At 44.7% G+C, this 24,735-nt stretch overlaps 1 protein-coding gene across 4 annotated transcripts in view; it reads left to right on the top strand.

Moving 5' to 3' along the window:
* The first annotated feature begins 384 nt into the window (after positions 1 to 384).
* Positions 385 to 24,735, top strand: part of AP2B1 (adaptor-related protein complex 2, beta 1 subunit) — a 73,979-nt gene continuing 49,628 nt past the window's right edge. For all 4 annotated transcript variants that reach the window (XM_010014550.1, XM_010014553.1, XM_010014554.1 and 1 more), the window contains exons 1-8: positions 385 to 442; positions 2,470 to 2,575; positions 4,637 to 4,772; positions 5,634 to 5,879; positions 18,235 to 18,425; positions 20,513 to 20,734; positions 21,633 to 21,753; positions 23,915 to 24,010. In XM_010014550.1, the coding sequence (XP_010012852.1) occupies positions 406 to 442; positions 2,470 to 2,575; positions 4,637 to 4,772; positions 5,634 to 5,879; positions 18,235 to 18,425; positions 20,513 to 20,734; positions 21,633 to 21,753; positions 23,915 to 24,010 (1,155 nt within the window). In that variant the 5' untranslated portion in view covers positions 385 to 405. The remainder of the gene's footprint in view (positions 443 to 2,469; positions 2,576 to 4,636; positions 4,773 to 5,633; positions 5,880 to 18,234; positions 18,426 to 20,512; positions 20,735 to 21,632; positions 21,754 to 23,914; positions 24,011 to 24,735) is intronic.

Genomic DNA, 24,735 nt, shown 5'->3' on the forward strand with positions numbered 1-24,735 from the left:
GGAAAGGCAGCTGCAGAACATGTCAGGATCTGCTGATTATAAGGAGTTAAAAACCCCCTTTTCCCTTCCGAGGCTGAGAGTTTGAAAAGCCGGGCTGAGCATCAGTGCTTTTCCAGCCTGTCCACCTCAGGCTGCGGTGTTTTCACTCATATTGTTCATCTGAGCCCTTTAGATCGCTGGGTTTGCCGAGTAATAGCAGCAGCAGGTGCAGAATGAAGATTGTGAAACTTGTGCCTGTGGATATAAAGCGTTTGCTGCTTCCCCTTATGTTACACGCTCACCAACCATCCTTCCTCTGAGTTCCTGCCTTGCAAACTGGGTGTTGTCAGCTCCCAGCGCTGTCTGACTACTTCTTCCTTTATTTCTTCTTCTTCTTCTTCTCAGGTGTTGTAAGGAACTGGAACCATGACGGACTCCAAATACTTCACGACCAATAAAAAAGGTTAGTGTTAAGCTGCTGTGGTGGATTGGAGGTGGTGGGTGGCTATTTTTACACAGCTTTTTTCACTGCATGCGGAAGAACTTGTGCTCTTCTGTTAGCTCTGTCCCTGTTTCTCATCTTAATCATCTAGGGAGAAACTTTGCAAGTAGGTCACATGGTGCCAGAAGACAAAACTAATGTATATACGGTTTTGTGATGCACAAAATGACCCCAATTGCTGCTTTTTCAAGGATCAGAGAACAAAACATTGGGATCTGAGTGCAGATCTGGTCAAAGTTTTAGTTATGGGCTTACAAGTTCAAGACTGAGGATGATTTCTCTGTTGGGCATCACAGGATTAAGTTGATGACATTTAGTATTTAAGGTGTAAGTGTGTATCTCTACAGTGAGCTGTTGCAGATAGTGGGATTTCCTATGGCTGTTTCCTCCAAAGCTGCAGTGCTCTGTTTGACTTCCCCTTGGCTTTACTGTAGGTGTGGTGGTCTCCTCACCTCAGGACTATCTGCTGCCTTTAAGAATGGGTAGACTGTAAAAGATCTTTGAGGGTGTTTTACCCATTCACCTATTCCAAAGCAGGGCTTGTTCTGCTGAATCTGTCCAAGGCAGATTTTATCTTCTAACCTGTTCCTAAACAGAACACTGTTGCTGACTGCAGTTTAAGCCTGATGTTGCTCATCCTTCCCCAGCAGATGTTGGAAAATGGTTCACATTCAGCCCTCCTTTTCGGAATGGCTGTTTCTGATGAAACAGTGCGAAAACTACAGCACCGATCAATTTATGTTTCATTAAGCTTCCGAACAAGCTCATAAATTAAACAAATGCAATTCACCTCTTTCTGAGGAACAATCCTATCTGTAAGTTGAGTCCTAAAGGTGGGGTTTTTCCTGCTATGGCTGCAAGAGGCCAGCCTGCACTCTCTGAGCTCTGGTGGCACGCTGCTGCTGGCTCATCTCCGCCTGGGACACGATCTCAGTGTGAGTAATGCGGGTACCTCTGGCAGGCAGGAGGTATGATGAGTGCTCACTGCACTGTGTTCTTCAGAACAGTAACTCCTTTTTTGAGGTACCTCTCAGTCTTTTTTTTGTCAGGCTTTTCAGTAATCTGTGCTGCTGATGTGACAAAGTGCCACTGGTGCGTGGGAATTGAAGGTTAGGGGCTCAAATGTGTTTTGTCAGAGAGATTTTGGTATTTGTAATGTGTCCTCAGCCTGTGGCTTCCAGTGAGGAATACTGCCCACCATCCTTCTTGAGGAAAGCTGTCTGTCAGACAGAAGCATTATCCTTCCCATATCACGTGCTCTGTCTGGAACAGGCCTCATAAACAGAGTTTTGCATCTGTTGCTTTATTTTGCAAACTTGTTTTGCTGCTTTCATGATCCAGCCATTCCATGCACTAGCATCTGGAAGAATTAGTGTCGTGGAAAAGGCAGCTTTGGCAACCTCAGAATCCAGGCAAGCTGTCTTACACCATTTTATTAGTAGTAGCTCTCTCTTTCTAGCTTGGAAGGAATTTATTTCACTGGAGTAAATTTGTGCTTTCCCGTTTCCAGTGCTGCGTATCGCTGCATTTGGGCTACACCACAGCCTGCTGTTTTCTCTTTGCGTTTGCTGGAAGGAGGTGATGATGAGCCGAAGTTGAAAGTCTGGGCAAATTTCCTAGCTTAGTTAGTTCTTGCAGGCACAAATCTGATGTCTCCAAATATCTTTCCATCCCAGTTATATAATAGTTGCCTCTGAGAAACAGACGCTGCAGTGATGTGATTTAACGTTCTGGAAGTGGGAGAGCTGCAACATGCAGCGTGGTTCTTGTTAACTGCTTTTTCCTTAGCAAGGTGTTAGCCCATATCATTATCTTGAGTGTTGCAGCTTTGCTTCTCATAGAAGCACGTTCCCCATAAGGTCTGACAGCTGCTGTGCTGGTTTTATGGGAACAACAGGCTGGGAAAGTAAAAAATCACTCTTGAATTATCCCTAAACCAAGACCCTTTTCAGCTCCCAAGAGGCTCAATCTGTTCTGTCTTCTGCCAGGGGAGATTTTTGAACTGAAGGCTGAACTCAATAATGAAAAGAAAGAGAAGAGGAAAGAAGCTGTGAAGAAGGTTATTGCAGCCATGACCGTGGGGAAGGATGTCAGGTAAACCCAACTTTCCTTGCACCTGTAGCAGCTCTGGTTGTCCTGGGACTTGGTTGGGTGTAGCAACACATCTCCGTGGGGCAACTCTGAGCCTGTCATCTCGGTGTGGCTGGGTAGTGAGGCTGGCTGTGTCCTTGCCTGTGCTGTGCTTGAGCCACAGCTTCCTTAAGGTCCCTCCTGTTCCTGACAGCAAAAGAAACAGTTGTTTTCAGTGCTGGTTTAGTGAGGTGCCAATAGCCCTTTTTATTTAAAAACTCATCCAGAATTCATCCATTTTGTATGTCACTTTAGATGATGTTTTCTCACTTCTTGGTAGCTTGTGTTTTCGTGTTAGAAAGGCAATTGCAAGTGTTTTGCTTAGCCTTACGTGTCAAAGCATCAATTTAAGCTACATCTCAAAATGAGTGATTTTAAAACTGAACCTCTGCCTCACAGTGACTCAAGGACACAGGAACTTACCTTCTGCAACACTGTCCCCAAGACTTTCTCTGTCTTTGAGGCAACCAGAAAGACTTGCTTCAGTGAATGTTTCTCCCTTGCAGCTTCTCTTGTTTCTGGAGTCTGCCACAACGTCGCGGTAGTCCCGGATTCATGGCAGTGTGCTCTGTTGCCACGGAAATAATACGAGGTTGCAAATTTAGCATCATGACTTCATCATAGAATGAAGGGGCACATAAACTGCAGGAAAGAGAAAGTAATTTTTTTGGCCAGCAGCACTTGTTCTTCACCTTTAGCTCTCTCCAGCGTACCTGAGAGCTGCAGATCTCCTTGTGTAACTACCTGAGTCCATCTGCAGTGCTGAGTACAGATTGCTGCTTGAGTTTTGCATGCAACTCAGCTTGTCAGCATTGAAGCTTGTAATCTCTGTAGAGTTTACCAGGCTGAGATTTGCAAGTTCTTTGTAAGTGGCCTGCATTACCAAAACGTTTTGAAGCATTTCTTTTCCTTGTGGGTTCATTACCAGGCCTGGCATGGCATCATGTTCTTGTTTGGTGGACTCCCCAATTAAAACACCTTTAGGAAATTGCATTAGTTTCAGAACTGACCCATGTTAAAGCCCTAGAGGAGATTAAATGATTATTACAAAAGCTATTGCAAACTGTTTTGGGAGGGAAGTTGACCTCTCATTAGACAGCAGGATACTTAAAGTGGAACTCCAATTTTTCCAGCTTCCTTGATACTGTTACTATCTATCCCCTTTGCATACCATGCAATCTCACTGCTTTTCTTAGTTTTGGGTGGGAGTGTTGATCTGCTTGAGGGCAGGAAGGCTTTTCAGAGGGACCCAGACAGGCTGGATTGATGGGTTGAGGTGAATTTGTACGAGGTTCGCCAAGGCTCGGTGCCAGGTGCTGCTCTTGGGTCACAACACCCCCATGCACTGCTACAGGCTTGGGGAAGAGGGGCTGGGAAGCTGCCCAGCAGAGAAGGACGTGGGGTGGTGGTCAGCAGCCAGCTGAAGATGAGCCAGGACTGTGCCCATGTGGCCAAGAAGGCCAAGAACATCCTGGCTTGTGTGGCCAGCAGGACTGGGGCAGTGATCATCCCCCTGCACTGGGCACTGGTGAGGCTGCACCTCGAATCCTGTGTTCAGTTTTGAGCCCTTCATTCCAAGAGAGACACTGAGGTGCTGGAGCAGGTCCAGAGAAGGGAATGAAGCTGTCGGAGGGTCTAGACCACAATGTGAGCTGCAGCTGAGGGAACTGGGGGTGTTTAGCCTGGAGAAAAGGAGGTTTGGGGGAGACTTTCTTGAGGTCAGTCTCTTCTCCCAAGAAACAAGTGATGGGAAAAGAGGAAATGGTCTCAGGTTGCACCAGGGGAGGTTTAGATTGGAGGTTAGGAAAAATGTCTTCACCAAAACGGTTGTCAAGCACTGGATCAGGCTGCTCAGGGGAGTGATGGAGTCACCATCCCTGGACGTGTTTAACAGATGTGTAGATGTGGCACTGAAGGACATGATTGAGTGGTGGAGTTGGCAGTGCTGGGTTAATGGTTGGACTTGATGGTCTCTTCCAGCCTAAATTATTCTGATTCTATTCTTGCTTTCCTTTGTCTATCCAGCTCACGCTTTCCTGATGTTGTGAACTGCATGCAGACCGACAATCTGGAGTTGAAGAAGCTGGTCTACCTTTACCTGATGAACTACGCCAAAAGTCAGCCAGATATGGCCATCATGGCTGTCAACAGCTTTGTGAAGGTAAAGAGAAAGTGTTGACACTAGTCTGCACTAGCTCAGCACTTCACATGCAGTTCACAGTTCAAGGTGTTGAATGCACTGGTAAGACATGTCACTTTGCTCGCATGCTTTGAAAGGGAAGGTGTTTTTTCAGCTGTAGGCAATGTAGATAGTGGAGGGTAAATGCACCTTATGCTTTTGTAGGTCATTCAGCAGCCATCCTTCTCTAGGCTGTTTTGGAGGAGCGTTGCTCAGAGATGCAGATGGATTGGATGTATGGAAAATTAGGTAGTCTTGAAGTATAAAGTGTTACTTTCCCTTCTGCTTTTTCCTTTTCCTCATCAGAAAAGCACCTCTAGGCTAGCCTTTGTGTGCAGCTTTGTACTTTGCAAACTTAAGGGGTGCTTATGTCTAGAACTGATGGCCTGTGAGAAATAGCCCTTAATGACTGTGGCATTGTGTTTAGTTGATTAATTTCCCCATAATGTTCTCTTGCTCCTTTAAACCAGTAAGGCTGGAAACCAGTATATTACTTCGAAAGTTGCCTGTGGCTAGCTTTTGGGTGGTGACAGCTTCCTCTCTAGCTTAGCTGTAGCTGCTAGATCATATTGAAAGAAGCTTTGCCTGAGAGAACCAAGGGACACAGAGATCACAAATTTACAAGCTAACATAGCCCAAAAGCATCTTGAGATAGTGTAGAATGTTTCTGTGAACCAGCAAGCTCCACCTTTTATCCCTGATCTGAAATAATTGTCTTTTTTTAGCATGTAATCAGAGAGGATGCCTTTTGTTTTAAATAAGAACAGCCTGATTCTGGCTGCAGGAGAGGTATCAGTGGCTAGTGGTGCAGATTTGCTTACTGCATTTTCTGTCCTGTTGCAGGACTGTGAAGACCCAAACCCTCTGATCCGTGCTCTGGCCGTACGTACAATGGGATGCATCAGGGTGGACAAGATCACAGAGTACTTGTGTGAGCCTCTTCGCAAGTGTCTCAAGGATGAAGACCCTTATGTACGGAAGACTGCAGCTGTCTGCGTGGCGAAGCTGCATGACATCAATGCCCAGATGGTGGAGGACCAAGGATTTCTGGATTCCCTGCGTGACCTGATTGCAGACTCCAATCCCATGGTAACGTGCATGTTCTTCCAGTGCATTGCTTCAGTTCACAATGGGCAGATAGTAAGAAATGTGAAGTCTTTTTTGTTGCAGCTGATGCACCATGATGTGTGTGTTGGTTAGTGAACACTTGTTGCCTCAGAACGCAGGGAATACCTTCTATTCTTTGATCTGTTTGGGCTTTTGCCTGTTTTGAATGCTGCAGTGAATGTTTAACTTCCTGGTCAGATCAGTCAGAAGAGCAAGAAATACTTGATGCTGCTACCTTGGTGACAGCTTACAGCAATTGCTTTCCTGCAGGCCTTGGCTCTTGGAGTGAGATTCAATGGATTAATTCATTCACTAATGCAGATAAATCCACTGGCCTGTAATGAGTGGAGAAAATCAACGCTCATGCGGTTAATAAAAGGTAAATGAGTCATGAGAGGTGGAGATCAAGACCAAGAATTTCACAGGAGTAAATTACCTACTAAATCAGTACTTCATTGTGGTTGATGAAGGGTCCATTTCCATGGCAGGCATCTTCCACTATTATTTTGTAACTAAAAGGTGGTGGATTCAAGTGCCCTACTGCATAATCCTTTCATTCATTATGGTTTTTTCCTGTGATCAGCTGGAATCCAGTGAGCATACTGATACTGCTGTTGAGTCCTAGCAGGGACTAAAACGTCTGCAGCTCAGTTTAACTCAGTTTAGGCATATGTCTGCTTTTTTAACTAAAAGAGTGCTTAAAGACATCATTTTACGTGATTGGGCAGGTCTAACTGCTCTTTGTGGTGCATGAATCAAACCACAGAAAGCAAATTGCTATCCTGTTATAGCTGTCTTTGGGCAGGTTTGGCTACATCAAGTGCAGGTGCTAAGGTGCCATCCCTTTAGTAGGAGAGAGAAGGCTGCTGACTGCTTTTCTTGCAGCTTTCTAGAGGCAGAAAAACTAAAGGTGTCTGACTTCACAGGCACAAGTCTGTGAGCACTGGTGCCTATCAGAAGATACAGGCGCCTGTTGCCTCTGATATCCAGCTCTTTCCTGTTCTTCTTGAATGCTCCCTGGTGTTTTCTGTGCCAGGTTTCTGCATGAATATTGATGACTGCTTGAAGACACTCTCCCTGGCTAGGCAGTTTAGAGGCATAGAGGGGAACACCTGCTTTTTTAATTCAGTGTTGAGGATGTCCTTGTAGCCTCTGAAAGCACTTGATTGGGCTGCCTTAGTTCCGCTTAAATGCTGGCCCTGGCATTCACTGGCTCTCAGGCAGCAATGGTGTGTGCTGTGGACAGGGATGTAACCTTCCTCTTCTAGCCTTGGTTCCAACTGGTTAATTCTCTTCTGCTGATTACAGCCACTGGAGATGAGCTGAGGAGCTCAGGCTGAAAAGATGCGGTTCTTAAGGGAAATTAATAAGGTTTTGCTTGCGCCTTCTGCTTGTTGATCTCTGTGGAGCTAACTTCTGGTAAATGAACCGTTGGCTGTTAGGAGAGCACCAATATCAAAAGTACATTAACTTAATACTGACTTAAATGAGAAGAAATATCAAAGGAGAAGAGGAGAAATATCAAAGGGCGGCGTATGCTCCCTTTGCTAAATGAACCATCCGGAGTAGCATAGGGATTCCTAACAAAACATCAGTACAACTGATGAGCTGCTTGGTGGGAAGGAGGATGGGCTGGGACAGCAAAAGCTTTGCAGCTCTACAGCTACTGAAGCTGTGCGGGATCACAGTACCTGCCCCACGTTGTACTCACCTGCTCTTCCCAAAGCTGAGGATTCACAGCAGGAAAATGGGATTTGGAGGAGTGATGGTGATGGAGAGGCCTGTGGTGTGTTTTCAGATCAGGCTTTGAGAGGCTGGGGTTCAGTGTACTGGTTTCCCAGGTTTTACTGTAAAGAGGGCAGTCTATTCTTGCTTTCTAAGGGTGCATGGGGAGAGCTTTTATCAGGCTTGGGGCTCTTTCAGCATTGTACAATACTTAATCTAGTTACAATTTTAGATACAGCCATTTCTTCTAGTTAAGTATATTGCTCTGGTCCCCTTTGAAATTCATTTCTTTGTGGCATAGTGATTGCCTCAAAGGTACAGGAGCTACCGACACCTCATTAAGGTTCATCTTCCCAGTCTAACCATCCAGCTCATTGCTGCTTTCTCCACATGGAACTTCAGGGTGACCGGGAGCTGTGTTTGTCAGATAAGTTCTGTTTGTGTGCAAGTTGATATTTATGAAGGTATTTCTCCATGATCGGGTGGAATGCAGCCCTGCCTGGAAGCTCTTTTTAGGTAAAATGTATGAATCAGTATTGGCTATTAAAAGAAAGATTACTGATAAGAATGGTACAGATGGATCCAACCTTATGGCCTGTTCCTCTGTAAATCCTGCATCTCAGTCATTGCAACCTGTTCTCTAAACTCGTTCATGTTTATATTGCAAACGTTTGTCCTCTTTTGATGACTTGTGGAGATAGGCAACATTAGACATTAATGAAGCAGAATTTTGTAGGCAGGAAATCCACACTTGTTCTCTCTTCTGAGAAGTGAGGATTTTGAGCAGGAGCTGAAAACCTGTTGAAAAACAGTATTTAGGATGAGGTTTCTTATGGTTTTGTCATTGGCTGCCTCTAGCACATGAGCAAGCACTAAGCATTCTAGCTGGGTAGAGTAACAACTCCCTCTGGGGCTTGCTAACTGCCTTTTAACTGTGCAGAGATCAGGGTGTTCAAACCCCCCTCATCATGATGATGGTAGATGCTCCATCCCTGGCAGTGTTGGACAGAGGCTTGGGCGACATGGTCTAGTGTGAGGTGTCCCTGCCCATGGCAGGAGTGTGGAACTGCATGATCTTAAGGTCCTTTCCAACCCAAACCATTCTATGATTCTGTGTCTAAGTTGGAGGTGACCTTGTCAGAAACAGTTTGTTTGGGGTTTTTTTTAATATATATATTCAGACTAATAGTTTATTAACATGGAATCATGCAAACAGATGGGGAATGTTCAGGCAAGTCCTGTTGAGGTGCTCTAGGTGCACAGCCAAGGCGCTTTCCCTCTTTAACTGGGCTTTTATTGTCAAGATCTGGCCTTCGTTCAAATACAGTGATCTTTTGCAGAGCTGAGGGGTTGCAGATGAGCTGCTGTAGTTGTGATGGAAGGACTGACACCTGAGTCTGGTAGTTCATTAGCTTCTTCTGAAAAATGGCTGTGGTAGCTTTGCAGTTCCTCTTGGATGAATTAATTCAAACTTCTAATTGCATATCTATTGGTATATGGCAACTTACCAAATGGGTTGGTGGCTTACTACATTTCAGCTGAGTTCTCTGAGATGCCTTAACTTGTGCAGGCCATGGGCCACTAACACATACAAGGGCATGGTTCAGTTACTGGGTGGTTACACTGCAGAAGTTTGATTGTGGATGGAGTCTTTAATCTTGTTTTACATATGGGTTTAAAGTGCTTGTGGCTGCCCTTTGTCACTTAGGATCCTGGCGATGAGTTTCCATTCATAGAGGGAACCCTCATTTCTTCCCAGAGCTGTCTAAGGCAAACCCTCCTTCTTTGCTGTGCATTTCCTTGCATGAAGCTCATCAGAACCAGGTCTGGATGGATGCAAAGCTACAGCCTGCTTTAGGCTGTCAGTGTGCTGCTGTCCTAATTCAGTCTTCAGGACCTTTCTTGTGGGTAACTTCGGTGTAGTACGGCTCAGAAAGGATGTCCTCCCATAATCCTTATGTTCTAACAAAATACAGTTTGTGTCACATCCCAGGATTTTTGTGTTCTCCTGATTGTACACAGGTTACTGCACAACACTGTTTACACCCAGCAACAGCAGTAGATAGTAGTGGGGTGGGAGACGTAGGTTTGTTACACACCTACTGATGGCCAGGGGCTCTCTGAAGTCTTGGACAAACTTTTCTTCTTAATTTCTTCTGATACTGTCATGGTCTGACGCTTGTCACTCAGACCTAATGCCTGCTGCTCGTTGGAGCATTGCAAGTGCTGAGCCCTGGTGATGAAGAGCAGGACCACGAGATGGCAGCAGCTTAAAGCAGAACCAAACCTGTTGTTGAGACACCTTATTTTGTAAGTAGTTCCCTCCTGGCTTTTTTCACTGCACTTGGTTTTCTCCAGAAATGTAAATATTGGCAGAAAAACGCAAGAGGAAATCCATCTTAAGCCTTCCTGGTCTTTAATATTTGAACGGAATGACCTTTCTCTCCAAATATTTTCCATCCTTGACCTTCTAGAGTAACTTTTAACTCAAGGAATAGCTTTCATGTCAATCTGCCTGTTATCCACATGGCTTAAGTTAGGTTGATGTCACCTTCTCCCAGTTCTTTTCTAGGTGCTGTTGGGGTTTTTATTGCTTTTTGTAGCATTTCTTCTTCCTTATGCTCTGTCTTGTCACTGTGATGTGCACAATCAAACCTTTCATAGGTGTGGCTGTTCTGCTCCTGGATTTTCATGGACTGCGTAGACACAGCACTTATGTGCTGCCCAAGAATATGTTATGTATTACACCATCTACACATCCCAGCTTACTGGGAGGAACACTGTTGTGAATCAGTAAGGAGTAAACTGAGATCATAGAAGCAGCTGATTAGGAAATACATCAAGTGTGTGGAATATAATCAAGTTCTTTTGTTGTGCCAGGGTTCGGGGTTTTTTTGGCTTTAGCATTAACTTGCACTAAGAAAGGAGTCTATGACATCTGACAACTAGAGCTGGTGAAGTCCATCTTGATGTAATCAGAATGCCCTCCAGCAGTATTGAGTTCCTATGGTTCACAGACTAGACTAAAAATCTATTGATATTAATCACAGTGCTCTCTTGTCTTCCCTGCTGTGACAGCAAGACGTGTAGGTTCCTTCTCTGCCAGCCAGAAGTTCACAGGGTATGTGTGGGCTTCCTGGATGACCTTACGGAGGAAGAAGGTCCTCCTTTTGTTCTTTTTCCTACTAGCTGGCAAGCAGCATGTCTCTCTGAGATCAAGTCCTGAGGAATAAGCCTGTTTAGAAACAGAAGCAGCTCTTTGTCTCTTGGGCTGTCTTCCACTGTGTACTTTGCAGGAATTCTATCCCTCTGTGTAATAAAGCTGAGAAATGAACCTCTTGCTGAGAAGCTGTTGGTGGTCCTCTGAGTCCCAAAAGGACTTTGTAGGAGGCAGTCTGGGGTGTGGGACTGTTGTTGGAGTGGAACACCACCTTCTTCATGGGCACAGGAAAGCGCTTGTTCCTCATGGGGAAACTTGGACTTTTCACAGCTGTGTGTTTTCCCCCATGCAGCTGATGTTTTATCTTGTGCCAGGATTAAACTGCCACTGCTGGATGAGTTTGTGATTCCTGCTCATGACGGTTGCAAGGACTTGGAAATTCACATCCTACCGGAGTGTTGAATATTGCTAGGAGCTGTGGGCTGTGCCTCTGCAGCGTGTCATCAGTGCAGGGCTGCCTCCAAGATACCCGGGCTGGAGAACATCCCTCTTTTCAACCTAGGTGCTGCATTATGAAGTCTGTATTTTAAAGTCCCCAGCCATGTCTATGTAGGTCCTGTGTGTGGTTTGGGGCTTTTTTAATCTCTTTGTGCCACTGGTGGAGATAATATTTCCTTCTGGGAGACGCTTGTTGGCAGTTCTAGGCGTCAGTAGGTGGAGTTTCTGCAGTGTGAATGGGACCATAGCTTAGTGGCTGTTAAAGAGTGGTGGCTTCACTTTGGGGCTCTTTAATCACTGTTCCTGCTGTTTACATGAGGCTGCCCAGAAGGGAGAGCACCACTTTATGCAAAGTAAGCAGGCAGCTAGCAGTAGCAAGCTGGAAATGCAATAGGTAGAGGTTGCAGAGGAGCCCGTATAAAACAGTGGCTGTGTTAATGTATGTGGTGCAGTGCTTGAAGAGGCAACATGGGAGATTGCCAGAGAAGTTCAGAAGCCAGCTCGTGTGTCTGTGTTGCAGCAATCAGACTGCAAAGATTTAAACTGGGGGGGAGAAGGGAGAGCTGCTGTCTGCAGTCGATGGCACAGCTTCAGGTTAGCCACTCTGACCCTCCTTGCTCTACCTCTGGAGACCTGGTTTTGGCTTTGGGCTAAGTTCTTGCAACTGCTTCTCCAGAGGAAGCTGGAGTCTGACTTACTGGGTAGCTAGTTTTTAATCCAGGTTGTCATCCTAAACAGATCTGAGGGAATTCCAAGCCTGCGTGTGGGACCTGATTTGTTTGATTGGTGGGTTTTGTAAGCTTGTGGGTGAAGGATGCTGGTCTTGAGCACTTCCTGTAGAAGCTGTGCTTTTCCTTGCCTTTGGGTTACTAGTACCCTAGCACAGAGGTACAAGGAGTTTGTATGATAATGCATGAATTCCCATGACTTCTCAGAGTCTGTCTTCCCAGACCCCTCATTTATAAAACTTAATTGACAAATCCATCCATCAGAGACTTGTTTCCTACTACCAGCATGTGTCTAAGTCCCAGAGAGTTAGTTCTGCCAAACAGATCATTCCAGGATCTTTAATATCAATCAGGACACTGGGGAGCTTTATTGACATATATCTAGATGTTACATTTCCAGTTGGAACAGACACTTCGAGCTAATCACAAGCACCATCTGTCCAAAAGTGCTGTGGCCATGGTGCTTTGTAACTCTGCACCCTCCTTTTCAGGGCTACGTTAGGCTTTTATTGATGCTTAGCTGGTGCCTCTCCTTTAAGTAGCTGCTTGGATCAGAGACAGCCCTGTTTGCCACTGGATGGTGCCAGTGAGAACCTCTGCAAGCAAAATTGCAAAGGGCCGTAGAAAAAACACCCCCTAAAAATCCTTTGTGGTGTGTGATAGGTGCCTGATCCAGACTGGGATCAGACCCTGGTGCTTTCTGAAAGAAGCATAGCGGGTTGCAGAGCCTCAGTGGCTTCCTACAGAGCTTAATTTCCTATAGTGGGGGGCCCAGAAACCCTTTGGGTTGGAGCCATTCCTGAAGAGCTTCTTGCCCACCTACCGCAAGAGGTGCAATAACTGGGGGAAGCGGTCTCCTGTCTTACAACTAACTCATTCTGATTTTGCAGGGCATCAGAGCAGGAGGGATGTTGTAGTTTGCCACAGAGTGGCATTGTTCTGCAGTGCACAGCAGGAGCAGGGAAGTGTGGAAACCAGTCAGGACAAGCACGCCGTGGGAAGCATAACACTCTGACTGTCCTTTCATTGTCACCTCCAGAAAAACTCATCCCACTTGCAAAAAGCAAGCTGGAGATCTTCCCCACTCAGGCAATATTTGGGATGTGGTCAGGAACTGATCGTGTATCCAGCAGTGCGGTTCCAGACTTCTAGGTGCAAACCTCCTGCAGTGGAATTAGTGGAAGATGAATGACTTACCCTGAGCTCTGGAAACCAGTCACAGTTAAGGCTGAACAGGGGAGCTGTTGCTTTGCATGACTACATAGACTGGGGATGTGTTAGTCTTACAGAGCTGTAATTTAAAGGCATATATGTTGTTGCATGCATTAACGGTTTGAAAGGTTCATACAGGCTCTGTGACTTGCCTGATTGGGCCATTTTAATTGTTTATAGACCACTTCTAGAGAAGTAAAAGGCTTGTAGATGAAAGATGTAATATGAACAGAAGCAGGGGTCATGCATGGAGGGAATGCTTGTCTGGGTTAGCATTTGTTAGGGACCTTTCAGGCACACAGCATCGTGTGGCCATGAACACAAGCAGCCCTGTGAAGCATCCATCTATGCAGATGCCCCTGATATCCCATCTGGGAGCCTGTGCTTAATGACACGACCACACCATGCAAGCTGAGAGTGCTCTGTGGAAATGTCACCACCTCTCTGTTCTGGAAAACACCACGTGGTGCCTGGCTCTCTTGAGGGTAGGAGCCTTCAGCTATGTGAGGAAGGCTGCCTTTCCTCAGCATCTTTTCAGAGCACCTTAATTCTGCCTCTTTTTCTTCATTTTCTCCTCATTTTAATGGGATGGTGAGCCAGAGGTTCCTGCTTTCAACAGCAGAACATTGTATTTCATTAACTCCATTACACACTTGGTTTAATTTCCAATTAGCCTGTGATGCTAGCAAAATAATCTGATTGCTTTGACTGTTGGGCGTTCTAGATCTGCTTAGCTTCCCTCCTGTCCCCCCACCCCCTGCAAAGCCTTTCCGTGTGGGTTGATAGGCAGACACTCAGGTTTTCACCCACCCCCTTTCCTCCTTGTAATGTATTTTATACCATTTGCTCTGAGCTAAAGGTTTGAGCTGCCAGAAGGAAGCTCAAGGCAAATCAGTGTTCCTACCTCTGCAGCTCTCCGCAGGGTCGGATCTGGTCTCTCTGGCTGCAGAGGGGGATTGTCTGTAGGTGGGTTTAAAAATGCTGGGTTCTTATTAAATCTGTAATGTAGTTTTAAGTGCAGGGTTTATTGTGTTTTTTTTAATGAGAGCCTTGGAGACTTAGTTTATCCCAGTGATGCTTCTTTGAGAGCCTAAATTTATTGGGAAATTCCAGCCAAAAAGCAGGTTTATTGTCATTCAGCACAACTGTGCTCTAACGGGATGTGACTGCATTTGAATAGTGTTGAAATGTACCCGGGGTGAACTGATTTACATCAACAAGCCAGCCACCTATTATTATTATTATTAAATCTTCAGTCTGCTCTGCATTTGTACTTTCTAGGTGGGTTTTAGGCTGATTCTCATTGCTTGGTAGCTCTTAGCTTAAAGACAGTGGTGTTAATTGTGAGTCAAGTGAGGCATTCTGCCATGGACTTAACTTAAAAGTTTAAGCTTTTCCTTTTCAGTAGTTGTTTGGGCTCACATATGTTTGGCTAGTGGGTTGACCTTAGTTTTCTTAGTTACGTTTGAGAGCTAAAGACTATAGTAGATGTTAGTTTCTTGTCCTTTAGTCTCCTTCTTCCTATCTGTGAAATAAGTTATGCGGCTCCCGGTTGGTTTCTCAACAAAATGAACTTGTTGCATGTTTTGAAATGCAGAGAATACTTTGTTTGCTGAAGAAGTTTATGGCTTTTCTTCCTCAGCCAAGGTATGGAATTGGTTGTGAGACTTGTCCAGTTTCATGTAGGACTTTGTCCTGTACCCCTTGTAAAGCTTTAGCTTTACTTTTAATGTGTCCCCCAGCAAGTACATGATCATTGATTTTTATTTTTAAGGGTGAGAAAACCCAGCCTGTTGTGTAAGTTATTTTGTCTGTTTGTACCTTGTACTTGCTGTTCCGTGCAGCTGGTCTTCAGTATCTGGTGTTCCTCTGTTAAGGAAGGAACTGTCAACTGAGTTGAAGAGTTAGTCTACAACATCAAAGCTGAACTTTTTCTTTGGCCAGAAAGTATACACTGGGTTACCAGGTGAGGTAATACTTGAATTGGTGTTGACTTAATGGACTTTTTTCCCTATACCTGACTGATAACTGTTAGTATCCCAAACTGGACAGTGCTTCAATCTTTATTTCCATGTTGCCTGAGCCATCACTTAGTGAGAGCTATCAGCAAAGTCAGAGTCGCTGTGTACTGGAATGAAGCCATGCGGTGCCGGCTTGTATTGCTCCATGTTCCTGTCTCATAACGAAGCCAATGGCAGTGCCAGTGAAGAGAGGTGAACGTGCATACTTGAACCAGTGTTTATGTTGGACTGGTTCCTGCAATCTGTTTTCATTTCAACTGTGCTGCTGCTGTGTAAAAAGCCTTGAAGATGCTAATTATTTTTGTTGGCATACCATAACACATCAATATGTTCACTGCGAATCGCCAACAAGGACTTTTTTTCCCCCCTTTAATAAATGTTGCTTAAAGTTTGGAGATATTCCCTTATCCCCTTTTGCTTTATTTATCTTGTCACCAAGTTGACAGCAGCACAGTTCTGCTAAGGCAGAAGGTGAGGACTAGCTGTAATTGTGGGCTATAAGATTGTGGATCCCAGCTTATCTGGCAGAACCGAGCTACTGCCAAATGTTTCACAGCCTCATCCAGTCCTTCTTTTATAACACCCAAGGAGACCACAGCCCATGCTCCTAAGTGCATCTTGCCATCTGACACTCCTTATGGATGCACTTCGTGGGAATCTGACATCTAGTGGGTTGCCATATAGCATCCCACCCTCAGCATTGATTAGGACACTTACATTAACGCTGGCACGTGAGTTCCTGAAAAAATCCTAGCAGGAAGCACTCGTTCACAGTCAGGGCTCTGGGTTGGAGCAGCAAGCCAGGGTGGAAGTCTGGAGCCTGCAGGAAGGTGAGATGTTCTTGTTCCATGTGGCTACTCTGAAGTCAGGCAGCCCACGGTGACAGCATTTCTGTGCATCCTTTGCCTGTGGCGAACTCCCTGGTAGACTTCACTTACTCTACAAGAAAGAAAAATGGAGTACACATTCTTTGACCTGTACCTGCCCCAGGATTTAGGATATGCACGTGGCCAAATTACTGCAATGTAGTGGCTGGCAGTGTGAGTGCACTTGCCAGAGCTCAGCCCCGTTCCTTAGTGCAGCTGACAGGTACCTGTCTGTGATGCTTTGGCTCTGTAACTTCTTTTATTACTTCAGGTTTTATGCTTCTTTCTGAAGTTCTTTCATGTTATAAGTGCTTTTCCATAATGATTTTGAACTCTTCACTTGCTTTGATTTGTCTGCACTTGTAAACTTCCAAAATGTAATGGAATTAAAAGAGTCTTTTACTTCAGTTTTCTGCTGTGTCACATTAACCATTCAGGAGTTAGGCAAATGAAATGATGGGGAGAATAAGCAGCATCTCTTAATAAGTTACTCATTAAAACAGTACAAGGCGACAACAGTTCTGATTACTGATGATTTCAGTGACAGAAGGCTCATTCAACTAATGAAATTCATAAAATCTTGGATCAAAATCCTATCTCTGACCTCTAGGTGTGAAATGCAGAACAATCAATGCAAACTGTGCTTGTGCAATGACTTTGGAATAGATTGGTTTAATGACAGGCACTGATGGGAACAATACAGCGAATTTTCTGGTCATGCTGTTCTTGTTTTCAATGTACTGCATCAAAAGCATCTTTAGCCATCCAGAGAATCAGCTGATTTTAGATAAGATGTTTCTTTGCCTTTATCCCATAGAAAATAATGCTATAAATCTTTGTTTTAGCAGGGATGTACTGTGAGTTGGGCTGGACATGACATCCATTGTAAAATAGCCTGAAAATGCCTTTGCATAGGGTATATCAGGTTGTGCGTCAAAGACGGGCTTAAATCCTTTTTCTAGTGAATTAAACAAATAAAAGACTTTTGTCTTATCTACAAATTCTCTATTTTTGTCTCTATATTCTGCGACTCTTCTATTTTAAACATCTTCACGTGGCATCTGTTAGAATAACTGCTGAATTTGAGGATGGAACTCTGAATTTGTGTTGCGCTCCCACTTCTTGCTCTTGTCAGGCTGGACCCTGGACCCTTCTCTCTGTGCTTCCTGTCATCTGTGCTTGGAAAAGAGAAGGCCTTTATTAAGTCTTCAATGTAGCAAGAGTATTTTCAGCGTTGTACTGCAGTGCTTGCCAACAGGACTCTGCAAGGCAGACAACTGGATGTGATGGAGACTGTCTGGAATTGAAATAGGGGTTATTTACATGTAGCAGGAGTTGCCCATTTTAGGGAAATCGTGTGTTTGCTTTCAAACTGGGTGACCCGACAGTGCTGCTGCAGAGCTGAAGGCACCTGACATCTCTTAGCAAAGAGATGGTGGTTCTCATATCTCAGATGGTTCCTCTTATTTCTCAGATCACACTAAGCCAAGTGCTGTAGGGCTGCCAAGGGGAAATTAGGCAAGAGGCATACATTCCTGAGTAAGTAGGGCAATTAGAGCTTTTGAGACCTTGGCTGTATCACTTGAGCATCTCCTGGAAGTGAGGGTAGATGATGTCTACTTGAAGCAAGCCTGCAGGAAGGGGAGATGTTCATGTTACATGGATACTCTGCTGCCATGTCTAGCTCCCTCCAGAGTAAAGTCTCTTGGGAGGTCCTGGTCCCAGCTCTGTCCAGGCGCAACTTTAGTTTATCTTCACCAAAACTACTTTCAAGTTGTAATTTCTCTAGCAAAATGCATCCAGGCTGGCTTTTCATGTTTCCTGTGTGTGTTGGCAGCCCCTTCCTCCTCTGTGCTGCTCTTCTTTCACTTCCTTCCCAAGAGACCCTTCAAATTTTGGCAAAAAGCAAGGTTACAGTCAAGCTTTGGGCTCTCCAGGTTGGTTATGAGGTTGTATGAGTCCCCGAAGGCTCAGGTGATTGATGTGGCTGCTGCTGAGCAGCTGATAGCACACAGCAGGATCTCCATGTTTGTTTCCCATGTGTAACCCATGTAAACCCAGGTTAATCCCTGCCAAACCATTGATGGCATGCCAGCAAAGAGCACATCTCCTTGTCTCTTCTCCCAGGTGGTAGCAAACGCTGTGGCTGCCTTGTCAGAAATCAGTGAATCTCATCCCAACAGCAACCTGCTGGATTTGAACCCTCAGAACATTAACAAGCTGCTGACAGCTTTAAATGAGTGCACAGAGTGGGGCCAGATCTTCATCCTGGACTGTCTGTCCAACTACAACCCCAAGGATGATCGTGAAGCTCAGAGGTAAGGTTGTTTATGCTCTTAGCACGGGCCATTTGGGGTTATTTGGTCACTTGCAGGCTTCTACAGTGTTAGAACTCTGAAAAGGGCTTGTGATAACAGGGGTTTCTGTTGAGATCTGTAGCAACACAATTAAGACTTGAAGAGCTTTAAAAGGAAAGCAACTTTTGGTAGATTGGGCTGATGCTGGAAACCTGCTCTCCCCTTTGCAGAACCAGTTTCTCTGCTTGTCAAGAGCTTTTTTTTTTTCCCTTTTCCCATTTAAAGGTCTAGTTCTTAAGGGGACTGGTGCTACTAAGAAGGGATCAGCCCAAGACCAAACCTGTAACAATGGCAACACTGTTTGGAGGATTTTCTGGTTTAAAGCAAAGCTCTCAAATCTGGTTTTGCTACTTTGACAGGCAAGAAGCCATTATAAGTTTGGGGACTTCCAGAGTACTATAGGTCTGAGACTGTATTTTGTTTTCCAACTAAAAACTAGTCTGTGATAGGATAGAGCTGAAAATAAAGGTAAGAAATTATTTTTCTCATCGCTCCAGATTTATCCTTGTGCTTTTACCTTTAGCTGCAATGACTAAACCTAAATACAAAGAGCTTAGGGGTTAGGATCTAGAGGGTTAGTTTGTGCACTTCGAGCCTCCTCATCTTTGTCCAGAGTCATAAAAAGTCCAATTCTGTACCCAAAAGAACAAGGAACCAGCAAGAAAAAATGCTTGGAGCAGGTATTCACTATCCTTCATCTACTTCATGTGGGTGATGTGAGGAGTGGAGGGGGAGGAAGGGGCACAAGCCCACATGCAAAATCCTGGGCAGGCCTTTTCAAATTTGACGTGTATCTTCATTAACTGTGTTTTTGAGGCACAGCAGATAATCCATTTCTTTAAAAAAGCCTGCCAGTCGTGCTAGGTTTTCTTTCTTCCCACCTCCCTCCCCATGTGTTCTGTTTCTGTACCAGAAACAGCTATTAATGAGTGCTAGAAACCTGCAGAGATCTCCAGGGTGTCAGGCCAGTATTATCCTGGCTTTGTCAGAAAAGGACCACCAGTTTGAACAACTGTGAACATGTCCCAGTTCCTCATCAGTAAGTCCTCTGAAGTGGTGTAAGAAACTGGATGGGCAGTAACTACTTTTCCTCCTTTGTGTGGAGTTTGACTCTTAGAGCCTGCCTTTATTTCAGAGGAGAATGATAGCACCTGGTTTTAAATAGCTTTTTCCTTTACAGCAAGGCTGGTGTCATTACCCCTGTGCATGAAGAAACTGAGGCGCAGAAAGGTGAAGCAGCTTTGCATGCCAGGTGACATTGGGCAGAGGCAGCTGGGGACTGCCCCCACCTCTCACTTAGACTCCTCTGCTCTTCACCAGCCATGCTGCTTCCCTTCCAGGGTGGCTGAAAAGAAATCTTTCAGGGAAAGAAACTTCAGGAGGCACAGATGGGAATAAGATTGTTCTGGGTTAGCAATATGCAGCAGGGGGTGGGAAGAAACTTGACAGATGCTGTAAGAAAGACCATATGAACCCAAACTTCCTTTCTGCTTGGGGTGGCTTGTTTAGGGTGCTGTTGATTTATAGGATCCACTGAGGCAGGTGGTGAAGCTGAGACTTGGGGGTGGTATTTAGATCAACTTCTGTGGAACAGAAACCTAGTTTTGCTGAAACAAATGGTTGAAATGGCAGCAGCCCCCCAGGCAAAGCAGAAGCATGTATCACCTCTGGATCATTATATGGGGGCTAAAGTGTTTTTCTGATAATTAAAGATGTGTTTGTAAGTGACAGGCAAGATCACAGAAATAGAGAATACCACCAGGCAAAGGCAGAAAGCGCTAATAATTGAACATGTGTTGGGACTGGAATGCTGAGAGCTGGAAGAGTTCCGGAGCTTCCTGTGGCAGGAGAGAAGCCTGTAGCTGTGAGAGTAGTTCTTTGCTTCCTGCTGTGTTCAGGAAAGCAGGACTTTGCTTGTTCTCTGCGAACAAAACCAAATCAAAGTAGAGTCTGAGAAGCCGTCCTCAGCCATGTACAATCTCCTAAATTCATATAAGCTCTGAAGTACCTGGCATTCTGAAATACATCTCTTACTCCTCTGTCTCCAGCATTTGTGAACGGGTGACCCCTCGGCTGTCTCACGCCAACTCCGCAGTGGTGCTCTCAGCAGTGAAGGTCTTGATGAAGTTCCTGGAACTTCTTCCCAAGGATTCTGACTATTACAACATGCTGCTGAAGAAACTTGCCCCTCCGCTGGTGACCTTGCTGTCTGGAGAGCCTGAAGTTCAGTATGTTGCCCTAAGGAACATCAACTTGATTGTGCAGAAAAGGTAAAGCCTCATGGGCTGTTATTCCTGGGGTGCTGAAGGGCATCTGGTTATCTCAGACCTCCAGATAGTTCCACATGCACAGAACTGCACTGAATTTAGGCTCAGGTCCCTTGAGGGACAGGTTAAACTGTTTCACGGCTCTGATAGACCGAATTAATTCTTTCAGCAGCATATATGTGATACCAGTATCATACAGTATTTCTTTATCTGCCCCTCTCATTACCACCTTTTTATGAGCAGTAAGAACTGCCCTCTCATTAGCCTATAAACCAGATTGCAAATAGGAAGGAGGCTGTAACTGTACAGTTCATGGTGACCTATAGAAACTTAATGTGCTTATGCTATTATCTTCAGCATAATAAGAACCACCAGGCTGCTGATATACTGATGTACAGTGGGTTGGCTTTTTTTCCACCAGTTTACTCCCACGTGCATGTTTAGATACTGTTGTTCCTTGCTGGAAAGATGGAATAGGTTGAGTAGCACTTTGTGATTGTATTCAGGGCAGAGTTACTGTGCACAGGCATCTGGCAAGTGAAAGCAGCAAATGAGTTTGTAGGTGGGTTATGCATTAAGATAAGGATGTTATTCTTTCACTGAAAACACTGTCATCCACTGACTGACTGCAGTGGTTGGCTCAGCAGTTCAAATGGAGGAAGTAGAGATGTAGTCAGAGTTAGAGACTTGAATTATGCATTTTGTATCTAAACAATCTTTTGCTCCAGCCTTCTAACTTTATTCACATTGTTGTTCGCATGTGTTTGCATGTGCTGGACACAAAGTGACACCATCCTGTTTCTCAGTAAATATTTGGGTAGATTACTATACAAAAGATCCCTGTGGTTAGGATAGAGCTGCTTGTTTTTACCAGTCTTGAGTAATGTTATGTTCCCTCCAGGCCAGAAATTCTGAAGCAGGAAATCAAGGTGTTCTTTGTGAAGTACAACGACCCCATCTATGTTAAACTGGAGAAACTGGACATCATGATCCGCCTGGCTTCTCAAGCAAACATTGCCCAGGTGAGCTGAGGAATTCCTGATGTGTTCTGCATGTGTTCTGGGCTGGAAAACCCTCTTGTGGTCCTTGCAGAAGGATGTGTGCAGCCACCTCCTAGTGTGGTCCTGGCTTTTAGGCATCACTGTCCCTGGTATAGTGCTCTTTGCAGCTACTTAAGGGACGTGGTGGAGTTTTCTCCATAGTTAAGGTGTTAACAGAATGGTATGTCTTGCAACATGGCCGTTAAGTAGATCTTATTTCACAAGGAGAGCTGACTTCTTCTATCAAATGGGTTGCTGCTAGTGTTGAGGTTGGAGCGAGAGGCTTCTTTCAAGTTAAGAGGTGTACCTGTAACAGTGGCGTTCAGAACAGCCCAACATTACTGAAGTCTGAATTTCAGGAGTATTAGTTAAATAGTTAAACACTTGCACAGATGCTTGTCAGAGCTAAAATAAAGGTTATTTTGCTTAACTTGCTTCCAGAGTGGAAAAAGCACAAAGCTAAAGCTAAACTGAATTGAGGCTGCTCTACAGTATGTAGATTCTCCTTGGATTTGTTGTTGGTTTAATCCAAATTTCTTTCTTAAAGGAACTGTTCTCGAGTGCAACCCTGGCCACGAGACCTAACACTAATGCAGAATGATGAATGCCTGTGGTTAGTGCTAGTATTGTTCTATCCTAATTGTCACAGAGCACTTTCATTTAATGTGACATTTTTAAGCAGCTCTTTTGTCTGCTGTTTCTTGGAACAGAGTGAGGTAATTTCACACACCTTTTGTGCTGGAGACATGGAAAACATCTTAAAAATCAGCTTCCATGAGAAATCTATTCAGAATTTTCTGTTTATTCTTGGTAGGCTCCATAGCAATTTTAATGCATAATGTTTCAATAATGCAGGTTGTTTGGATGAAAGGCAGTGGTGTCTGGAGGGCAGACTCTGGGACTGGTATCTGCAGACTAATGAATGAATCTCTTCCTGGTTCTAAAGAGACATTCCTGAAAGCGACCTAAGCTTCATCAGAAATATGCCCTGAAATGAGACCCAAGGGGAGCAGGCTTCTATCCACATCCTCCCTGTGCAGCTTGTCAAGGATCTTCATCTCCATGCCCATTCTAGAACAAGGCAGCAGACAAGTTGTATCCAAGTTACTCGGACTCGAGCAGTATTTGAAAAGCATAAGCTACTAAACCTGGGTGCTCTAAGTCCTGTGCAACAGAGATCAGCCAAGGAAATAAGAAAACTTCAAAACCCAGGTGTCCTGTCTATTACTGCAGATGTATTTGTCTGCAGCCTGGCCCTTCAAGACCTCTTTATCTTGTCATTGCTTGGGGCAATTTGCACTGACTATAGATTTTTCAACTGTCTCACTCTGTGCTGCTCACCTCTCCCTTGCAATCCATTTGTGACATTGCAGTGAAATCTCTGATGTCAAGTTTGACATAAGAAACAGACACAAATGAGATTTTGAGGGAATATGAATTGTGTGGGGTCTTTCTAAAAATCATTTATTCTAAGCAAAGTGATTTGTTTAAGATAAAGCAGCTTTTTAGTGAGTGGTCTGTAAGATCCCAGCAGGTCCTGCTTTAAGCCTTTGTTCAGTTTCATTAGCAAAAAAACCTTAAGAGGAGAAATATCTTCACACTGTTATTAATCTCTCTGTAGGTGTTCCAGGGTGTCACCAGATCTCCTCTGTATCCTCCTTTTGGATCCAGCAGGGATCCAGAGTTTCATCTGAGCACAGAAAAGGAGAGATCAAAACTGGTTGTTGCTGAGAGCTTTGCACACAGCGAATGTAGAACAATAAGTACAATAAACCAGGCATAAATCTACATGTATGGATGTGATCCCAACTCCACTGTATTTTCAGTGTAAGAAAGAAGAGCAGCATTTAAGTTTGACAGGGCTGATTTTGTCCCCAGCTTTTTGTTCAGGAGAATTTGAAAATAATCCAGACTGAACCATCCTTTGACTCTGGATCACTCTTGCTGCCTGATCCAAACCAATGGGTTTCAGAGAGAGAGAGAGGCTGATTGCAGAGTTTGATTGTGTTAGCTTTGGATGTGTGTGGCTAGCTGTGGAAGTGTGCACCCTGCTTGCATTCTCCTATTCAAGCAGCATCACTTGGCAGTGGGATGTTCTCTCTGTGTGACCCCAGGGACTCACATTGGTGCATTTGCTTTGCAGGTCCTGGCAGAGCTCAAGGAATACGCTACCGAGGTGGACGTTGACTTCGTGCGCAAGGCTGTCAGGGCAATTGGGCGCTGTGCTATCAAAGTTGAGGCAAGTATCTGAACCTTGAGGTTTTCTGTGATTCTCTCACTTCAAAACCAGTAATGGGCTTTGTCATCTTGTTTCCGCGTTACTCAAAGTTCCTTTACTCCTTTGTTGGTAATTGAGTGACCTGGATACATCATGCTCATTCGGAGCAGTAGCTGGTTGAGCTCCAGTTGAGTACATTGCAGGAGGGTGGTGTGCTCCTCTCAGACCTGAGCTTGCAGGCAGAAGGAGGCAGCTAAATCATCCCTCATGGAATATTTTATTGCACTGGCTTCAATGGAACAATGACCACTTATCCATGAGGGACCTCCTTTGATAGCTGTGGCCTGACCTTTTGAAGGGGGAAGCAGAAGAGATTCTGGAGGAACTCAGTATTATGAAACGCTTTGTTCCCCCATATGTCAGCTGAATAGAACACATGCACAGAATTACAGAGATTTGGGGCACTTAAGTGCAATTTGCACAGAGTGACTCTGCTTATCTAGTGTTACAGGTCCATATAGCTTGCACCTTCGTTTGGAGTGTGCTCCTTAGCCTAGATGCTTATGCAAGTAAGTTGCCAAGAAGCTCTGCAGTTATCCGAAACAGCAGTCTGCAAAGTCCTCTGCCAGCTGAACATCCACCAAAAATAGAGTACTTTTTAGTGATATCCCTGTTAATTTCCCTGTAAATGAGTCTGGTATGCCTGACAGGAGCTCAGAAAGCCTGGGAGGAGAGGGAAGACTTAT

The sequence above is a fragment of the Nestor notabilis genome, unplaced genomic scaffold (assembly GCF_000696875.1).
Source record: "Nestor notabilis isolate BGI_N333 unplaced genomic scaffold, ASM69687v1 scaffold1455, whole genome shotgun sequence".
NCBI classification, from domain to species: Eukaryota; Metazoa; Chordata; class Aves; order Psittaciformes; family Psittacidae; genus Nestor; species Nestor notabilis.